At 47.7% G+C, this 9012-nt stretch overlaps 1 protein-coding gene across 1 annotated transcript in view; it reads left to right on the top strand.

Moving 5' to 3' along the window:
- Positions 1 to 1323: 1323 nt before the first annotated feature.
- TMEFF1 (transmembrane protein with EGF like and two follistatin like domains 1) overlaps positions 1324 to 9012 on the top strand; it is a 91250-nt gene continuing 83561 nt past the window's right edge. Inside the window, exon 1 of the mRNA XM_043927453.1 lies at positions 1324 to 1889. Coding sequence (XP_043783388.1) covers positions 1700 to 1889 — 190 coding nt within the window. The 5' untranslated portion in view covers positions 1324 to 1699. The remainder of the gene's footprint in view (positions 1890 to 9012) is intronic.

The following is a 9012-nucleotide window of genomic DNA, read 5'->3' as shown; positions in this document are numbered from 1 at the left end:
CAGAGGCCAGAATTCAATCCCTGGGTTGGGAAGATCCTCTAGAGAAGGGAAGGGCGATCCACTCCAGTATTCTGGCCTGGAGAATTCCATGGACTGTATAGTCCATGGGGTAGCAAAGAGTTGGACACGACTGAGCAGCTTTCACTTTGTCATTTCTTCTATCTCTTTTAGTCATCAACAGGAAAAGAAAGCTTGTCGGTTTAATCTGCCTTTTACTACTGCTGGGTTTAAATATCTTTTTTATATTTATTGTCTGTATTTAAATAATGTGAATAAAACGTTAGCGCCCCATTTTTATTTTTTTTTTACTCTATCAACCTTTTATTCCTAATTTATATTGTGTTGTCTCCTATTTACATTGAAGAAATTATCCCTACTGTGGTTTTGCCCGTGGCAGCTTTCCACACATTAAAAAATTTTATGAGTCAAATTCATCAGTTTTTCAACGAGATTTATAAATTCCTTCTGAGGTGAGAGGCAGCATAACAGAATGAAAAAAGTAGAGGAATTTCAAACAGTTCAGTCCATCATTTTATTGCTGTGGCTGGGTCTCACTCATTTCGCAGTGTGGTAGGAAGAGCACTGGGTTGGGAGTCGGATCACTTTTCCTCTCTTGCTCTCAACTTCCTCCTCTGTAGAAGAGGTATGAGAGTGAAAACTCCTTTGTAGGGCCGTCAGAAAGAACTGGAGGGAATTTGTCCAGGTCGTGTACATATGAAAATTCTATCCAAATATTAGCTATTCTTAGTGGGAGAGGGCAATACAGAATTCTAAAAACTATTTTAAATTCAGTTGGTGTTTGTGGGAATTGGGTAAGGGTGAGGATCCCGGTAATTCAGCCCTTTACCCCCATCTCTAAGAACGACAAAGCTGGAGTCAGAACGTGAGTTCTAATTCTGGAGTCCTGCCCGTCTTCCTCGTAGGTGACCTTGGACAAGTCACCTTCACTTCCCGCGGCTGTTTCTTCACCTAGGAAATAGCTATCTAATAGCCCACCTGCCCTTTTCCCGGCCAAACTGCTGGGCCAAGGAAACGCTTCAAACACGCTCACAAAAGGGCGGCAAAAACGTCTGTCAGGGTAACGCCTTCGGAGCCTGCTCGGCGCCCGCGGGCCCCGGGTGGCTGGACCGAAGGGCGGCCGCGCCCCCGAACCCCCGCCAGGGCTCCCGCCCCGCCGCAGGAACAATAGCTCCCCCGGAGGCGGCGCCGGCCGCGGGCGGGGGCGGAGCTGCGGGCGCGGGCGCTGGGGGTGTGCGCGGGGCGGGGTCGCAGCCACCCCTCCCGCCGGCGGCTCTGTCACGCGCCCCGCACCGGGCGGGCCGGGGTCTTTGTGACGCGGCGGCGACGGCCGCGGACACAAAGGGAAGGCGAGGAGTCGAGCGAGGGGCTGGGCCTGACCCTGCCCCGCGACCCCCGCCCGCCGCGCGCGCGCGCGCGCCCGCTCGTGCCCCGGCTTCGGTCTCCCCGCGCGGGCTCGCACGCTCGCGCGCACTCGCCCCGACCCTCCGACTCCGTCCCGAGCGCGGCTGGCCCGGGCCTGGCGGGCGCTGCGGGTGGAGCGGGGATGCTGAGGGGCCGCTCCCCGGCGCAGCGGCGCGGCTGCTAGGAGGCGCCGAGGCAGCGGCGGGGCTCCCGGCGCGCGGCTGGATGCCCCGGGCCTGCGGCTCCCTGCGCTTCCCGCCGTCCAGGGGCGCCAGCCATGGGCGCCGTGGCCGCTGAGGCGCCGCTCCGGCTGCCGGCCGCGCCCCCGCTCGCCTTCTGCTGCTACACGTCGGTGCTTCTGCTCTTCGCCTTCTCTCTGCCCGGGAGCCGCGCGTCCAACCAGCCCCCGGGTGGCGGCGGCGGCGGGGACTGTCCCGGCGGCAAAGGCAAGAGCATCAACTGCTCAGGTAGGATCGGCCGGAGCGCGCCTCTGCCGCCCCTCCTTCCTTCGCCCCCGCGCCTCCTCCCGCCTGGTCCCCGCGACGCGGCCCGGCCAGGCCGGGGCGTGGGGGGTCCCGGGAGCCGGGCCGAGCGTGAGCGAGGGCTCCGGGCGGGGCGCGAGCGCGCGATGCGGGCTTGGGGACCCGCGTGGGGCCGGGGAGTGGCCGTGCGTGCGTCCGTGTGTGCCAAGTGGCTGGGCGCGGGCGGCCGGGCGTGTGCGGAGGGGAGGAGGCCGGGCCGGCAAGTGGGAGGCAGCCGGCCGGGGCTCCCGGTGTGGTCGTGGGTGTGCACGCGGGAGCGCATGTTTGTGTTGTGGAGGCTCAGGGGAGGGAAGGGGCGGCCCGAGGCAGGGCTTTTCTGTTGCTTGTGTGACGATGAGGGGCCAGGGGAGTGACCGTGCGCTGGGGAGGTTCCTTCTTGGGGGGCTCTGGGGTCTCTGAGGGGTCTTGTGGGGAAGGGGAGCGGCTGGCCCAGAGGTCGCAGATCGGCCATGGAGCGTGAACTGTGTGTGTGTCTTTTGGGTTGAGAGGTGGGCGCTCCGGGCTCGGAGTGACCCCGGGTCTGTGGATATGAGCGGGCAAGCCGTGGGGCCATGGAAGTGACCCTCTGTTGCGTGCGATGTGCTGGGTGAAGCCCGCGGCTCAGGGATGTGCCGGGGTATACATTGAGGAGGAAGGAAGGGGGTCCTGGTGTAAACCCCGTGTGTGTGGATTCAGAGGGAGGTTAGCTAGGGAATCATCATCCTGTGTAGGATGTGGGTAACAGAAAGAGGTAATTAGGTCTGTGCCTCTGTGTAGAAAGGTGTGCCCCGGCTTAAGGTGTGTGAAGAGCGAACCGGTTCTGAGGGAACGGTCCCGTGCGTGCGTTGGGCTGTTTTGCAGGAGGGCTTGGAGATTGGCAGCTACGGGAGCGAGGGAGTGACCTCTCCCCTCTCTCCAAGGCCGCCTGCCCCCCCACAGCTGTTGCAGACAAAGAGCTTGCTGGGGCCGTAATGGACGAGACTGGGGAGGAGGGAATCCTGGCAGTAAAGTTCCCTCTTCCTTTCACGACGGGTCCCAGAGGAGCCCTGGAGCAAGGAGAGGCTTCCAGGTCTCATTTAGGGGTGCCTAGGTCCTCCTGGAGCTGGCCTGGCAGATGCTGGTGATCATAAGCCACAGCCTGGCTAACTTGCCCTTCTATCAGTTCTCATTTTCCACTTGTGTTCTTTGAATCAAGGGTGGGAGAAGAGGCAGGGAGGTCGGGGGTGGGGCTGAAGAGAGAATGGACATCAGGTCACAGAGAATCCTTTGATTAGCCTGCCAGACAACCTTTGTACCCAAAGGGCTCTTGAAGGGGCATTGTTTCTGGGGGGAGTGGGGGAGCAAGGGAGCACAGATGTTTATACTACCCTAAATCAAGAAAACCTTTGGCCTGCTGTTTAGGTTTGAAGGTCTAAAATCTTTTAGTAATTTTCATAATGGCATATTTTATGATGGGGGAGGGGTTATGAGCACAGTAAACAATAGCATGTCCATTAAAAGCTTTTCCATCCGTGTAATAACTTTTACTTTATTTTTCTAATGTTAAGTGGAATATGGGATAATGCTTTAATACATAATCACACTTTAATGGTTAAGAATAAAAGTCATTAGTATGTTAGCATGCCCTTTTGTAACAAATATTGCCTATCAAACTTGTAAGTGATCACACCATGTCAAAATATTTTATGGGATAATGTGCTGTGGTTATTTGTTCTTGCTGAGCTAATTTGTCCTTAGCACAATAAAGTGTGTATTGATGGATGTTTTTTGGGTGTGCTTGCTAACTCTGGTGGATAGTAGAAGTTTTAAAAAAAAGACACAGAGGGCTGAAAACCCAGATGGTGTAGAAAAAAAGGAACAATTTGGGGATTGTGGCCCTTGCTAGGCAACTATATCATTTGGAGCAAGTTACTTAATTTTCTTAATTTCCTCTTTTATTAAAGGGATTTGGATTTAATAATATCTGAGCCTTATTTCAAGGGTATATTGATATTTTGATATGTATACAAATAAATTAAGCTTATTAAAGAAAATGTTTCTAATGCTGAGATATACTTGAATAACTCTGGGTCTAAAACTAAGAGTTTTAACTAAATGGTGTTTGTAGATTCTTGTTGTAATTGTTTCTAGGATGAAGATCTGGGAGTAATTCACATGGAAAATGGATTTTTTAGAGTTGATTAATTAGAGAGCTGTAGCACTGCAGTTTGGACATTTGTTGTTGCCGCCATTTGGTTCCTAGGTCTTGTCTGACTCTTTTGTGACCCCATGGACTGTAGCCTGCCAGGCTCCTCAGTCCATGGGATCTCCCAGGCAGGAATACTGGAGTGGGTTACCATTTCCTTCTCTATGGGATCTTCCTGACCCAGGGATCAAACCCGTGTCTCCTTCATTGGCTGGCTGATTTTTTTTTTTACCACTGATCCACTAGGGAAGTCCAGTTTGGACATTCTGTTCAGTTCAGTCACTCAGTCGTGTCTTGACTCTTTGCAACCCTATTTTTGGACTGCAGCACGCCAGACATCCCTGTCCATCACTAACTCCCAGAGTTTACTCAAACTCATGTCCATTGAGTTGGTGATGCCATACAACCATCTCATCCTCTGTTGTCCCCTTCTCCTCCAGTCTTCAGTCTTTGCCAGCATCAGGGTCTTTTCCTGATGTCAACTCTTCGCATGAGGTGGCCAAAGTGTTGGAGTTGCAGCCTCAGCATCAGTCCTTCCACTATTCAGGACTGATGATTGTGGGCTGGTTGGATCTCTTTGCAGTCTAAGGGACTCTTAAGAGTTTTCCCCAACACCACAATTCTAAAGCAACAGTTCTTTGACGCTCGGCTTTCTTTATAGTCCAATTCTCACATCCATACGTGACTACTGAAAAAACCAGAGCTTTGACTAGATGGACCTTTGTTGGCAAAGTAATGTCTGCTTTTTAATATGCTCTCTAGGTTGATCATAGCTTTTCTTCCAAGGAGCAAGCATTTTTTAATTTCATGGCTTCAGTCACCATCTGCAGTGTTTTTGGAACCCCCGAAAATAAAGTCTGTCACTGTTTCCAGTCAAACTACCGCACAATTGCACTCATCTCACATACTAGCAAAGTAATGCTCAAAATTTTTCAAGCCAGGCTTCAATAGTATGTGAACTGTGAACTTCCAGATGTTCAAGCTGGATTTAGAAAAGGCAGAGGAATCAGAGATCAAATTGCTGATATCCGTTGGATCATCGAAAAAGCAAGAGAGTTCCAGAAAAACATCTACATCTGCTTTATTCACTATGCCAAAGCCTTTGACTGTGTGGATTACAACAAACTGGAAAATTCTTAAAGAGATGTGAATACCAGACCACCTGACCCACCTCCTGAGAAATGTGTGTTGCAGATCAAGAAGCAACAGTTAGAACTGGACATGGAACAAAAGACTGGTTCCAAATGGGGAAAGGAATACGTCAAGGCTGTATATTGTCGCCCTGCTTATTTAACTTCTACGCAGACTACATCATGAGAAACGCTGGGCTGGTTGAAGCACAAGTTGGAATCAAGATTGCTGGGAGAAATGTCAATAACCTCAGATATGCAGATGACACCACCCTTATGGCAGAAAGTGAAGAGGAACTAAAGAGCCTCTTGATGAAAGTGAAAGAGGAAAGTGAAAATGTTGGTTTAAAGCTCAACATTCAGAAAACTAAGATCATGGGATCCGGTCCCATCACTTCATGGGAAATAGATGGGGAAGCAGTGGAAACAGTGGCAGACTTTATTTTTGGGGGGGGCCCCAAAAATCACCACAGATGGTGACTGCAGCCATGAAACTAAAAGATGCTTGTTCCTTAGAAGAAAAGTTATGACCAACCTAGACAGCATGCTAAAAAGCAGAGACATTACTTTGCCAACAAAGGTCCGTCTAGTCAAAGCTATGGTTTTTCCAGTAGTTATGTATGATGTGAGAGTTGGACTATAAAGAAAGCTGAGTGCTGAAGGATTGATGCTTTTGAACTGTGGTGTTGGAGAAGACTCTTGAGAGTGCCTCGGACAGCAAGGAGATCCAACCAGTCCATCCTAAAGGAGATCTATCCTGAATTTCATTGGAAGGCCTGATGCTGAAGCTGCAACTCCAATATTTTGGCCACCTGATGTGAAGAAGGGGCTCATTTGAAAAGACCCTGATGCTGACAAAGATTGAAGGTGGGAGGAGAATGGGACAACAGAGGATGAGATGGTTGTATGGCATCACTTACTCAAGGGACATGAGTTTGAGTAAACTCCCGGAGTTGGTGATGGATAGGGAGGCTCTCATGCTTCAGTCCATGGGATTGCAAAGAGTTGGACATGACTGAGCGACTGAACTGAACTGTTTCCACTGTTTCCCCATCTATTTGCCATGAAGTGATGGAACCACATGCCATGATCTTAGTTTTCTGAATATTGAGTTTTAAGCCAACCTTTTAACTCTCCTTTTCCACTTTCATCAAGAGGCTCTTTGGTTCTTCTTTGCTTTCTGCCATAAGGGTGGTGTCACCTGCATATCTGAGGTTATCGATATTTCTCCCAGCAATCTTGATTCCAGCTTGTGCTTCATCCAGTGCAGCATTTCTCATGATGTATGCATCTATTAATGCAGTGTGAGATTGTGCATTGATTTTTTTTTTTTTTAGTAGCTTTTATTACCTAGGCATTTCCCACATAAACTGGTTTACTTCTTTACATGTTTGAGTTTTAAAATCTAAATACTGGCCTTGACTGCCTGTTAATTTTCATTTTGGGTTTTTGACCATTGTTTCAACCTATTCTGACCTTTCTGAAAACTGATTCTGTCAGGCTATGTGACTTGGCTCACTCACAGTCCTGTGGCCCTTGTAAATGTAAGGAGAAAGTCTGCGGCTTCATTAAATTAATAATAGTTGCTTAGATCATGGAAAAGTATCGAATTCTGTGATATTTTACTGTAGACTTCTTTCCAAATTGGTTGATGTTGATACATTAATCAGCCGGATGTTCAACCAGCTATGTATCTTCCTGGTTGTATATAACAGATTTTTGAGCTTCTGCTGTTCAACATTTTCCCAATTTGTTCACCAGTGTATCATTAAAAGATTCTGTCAGATTGTCTTGTTAGAATCAGTATATATATATCTGTACCATCCCTTTTCCATTTTTAGTAGTCATATCAAAAAGCAAATGTCCTGTAGTCTGCCTTAATTGAGAGACCATGGTGGCTTTTTCTTTTCATTGTGTTAAAAAACTTATTGACCCATTCTAGAGCTTTTCAGTGGATATGTGGCAGCTTTACCTATGGATGTTTTTTCTGAGTTTGGTTTTTCTTTTTTGAAAACTGAGAATGCATTCTTTCCTTTCTGGTCTTCTGGCATCTTGTCAAGATAGCTTAGATAATCAGTAGTCAGATCTTAAAAGTTTTTTTTCAACATTATGGAATGTGATTTGTTTGGATCAGAAGCAGATTCCTTTGAACTAGCTCTCTATTCCATTACTGTCTGCTTTCCTTGCCGCTTCCCTTAGATGTTAGCTCCGTTTTATCAGGGTCTGCCTTCCCAGTTTTTGAAGGTCATGTTCTTTGGTGAAGATTACTGAAGCACGAAGAAAGTGAAAGGGTCTGCATGTCCCTGTCACCTCTTGATGTTACATCTTTCCTAAGCAATGCGCCCTTTGTTTATCTCTTCTTGTTCAGAACAACCCCCCCCCCTTTTTTTTTAAAGTTGTTCTCTTGTCTAAGCTTTCTACTCATTCTAGACTTTATACTTATTGATTGTTATCTTGTTTGTGCTTGCTATTTTTGATAATTTTTACTTATTTTTATTTTTGGCCGCACTGGGTCTTGCTTGCTGCGCAGGCTTTTCTCTCGTTGCGGTGAGCTGTGGCTACTCACTGGTTGTGGCCTCTTACTGTGCTGACTTCTCTTGTTGCAGAGCACAGGCGCTGAGGTGTGCAGGCTTCAGTAGTTGCAGCTTGTGGGTTCAGTAGTTGCAGCTTCCTGGCTCTAGCACCGATTCAATAGTTGTGGCGCGCGGGCTTACTTGCTCCACAGCGTGTGGGATCTTCCCGGATCAGGAATTGAACCTGTGTTTCCTGTGTTAGCAGGCAGATTCTTTACCACTGAGCCACCAGGGAAGCCCTGTACTTATTATTTTAAAAAAATCTACCTTACCAGAGAGGTTTCATGTTCATGCAAAGAGAAAAATGTTTGGAAATACATGATTTATGTGAAGAAAAATTAACCTTGAGCCCAGGAGACCAGGTGACCTTAGCCATGCTGCTTTTTTTTTATTTGTAATGTGAAGATAATGATAGCAGTCCTTTTTGGCTCTAGGGTGTTAGAGAAGAACAAATGAGGCTAAACATGTGAGACATTGCTATTTTAGGGAATGGGGTTAAAGAGAAAGAAAAACGTTTAAAGAGATCAGCAAGCTGCATTGGTGAGAGATGTAAGGTGGAGAATTTGAAGTAGGTTTTTAAAATGTCACAGAAATTAGAAGTGGATTCTCTGGATTGTGGTGTGGTTAAGAATGATATAAATGGATGATATAAACTTCATATTAAGAGAAGTTTCTCATTGAGAAATTAAGGAAACAGTCCCATTTACCATCACATCAAAAATAATAAAAATACCTAGGAATAAATCTACCTAAGGAGACAAAAGACCTGTATTCCAAAACTCTAAGATGCTAATGAAAGAAATTGAACATGGCACAAACAGAGGGAAAGATAGTGTTCTTGGATTGGAAGAATCAATGTTGTTAAAATGACCATACTACCCAAGGCAATCTGCTGTCAAATTACCAATGGTATTTTTCACAAAAATGGAACAAAAATTTAAAAAGTCTGTATGGAAGGACTTCCCTCGTGGTCCAGTGGTTGGGAATCTGCTTGCCAATGCATGGGACACATGTTTAATCCCTGGTCTGGGAACTGAAATCCCAGGTCCCTCGGGGCAGCTGAGCCCCTTGCACCTTAGACCCTGTGCTCCACAACAGGAGAAGCCACTGCTGTGAGTAGCTTGTGCTCGCCCCAACTAGAGCAAGCCTGAGCACAGCGGTGAAGAGCCTGGAGGTTATAA

This window comes from Cervus elaphus, chromosome 16, assembly GCF_910594005.1.
Source record: "Cervus elaphus chromosome 16, mCerEla1.1, whole genome shotgun sequence".
NCBI classification, from domain to species: Eukaryota; Metazoa; Chordata; class Mammalia; order Artiodactyla; family Cervidae; genus Cervus; species Cervus elaphus.
Note: the sequence above shows the minus strand (reverse complement) of the source record. Positions and strands in the feature narration are given on the sequence as shown.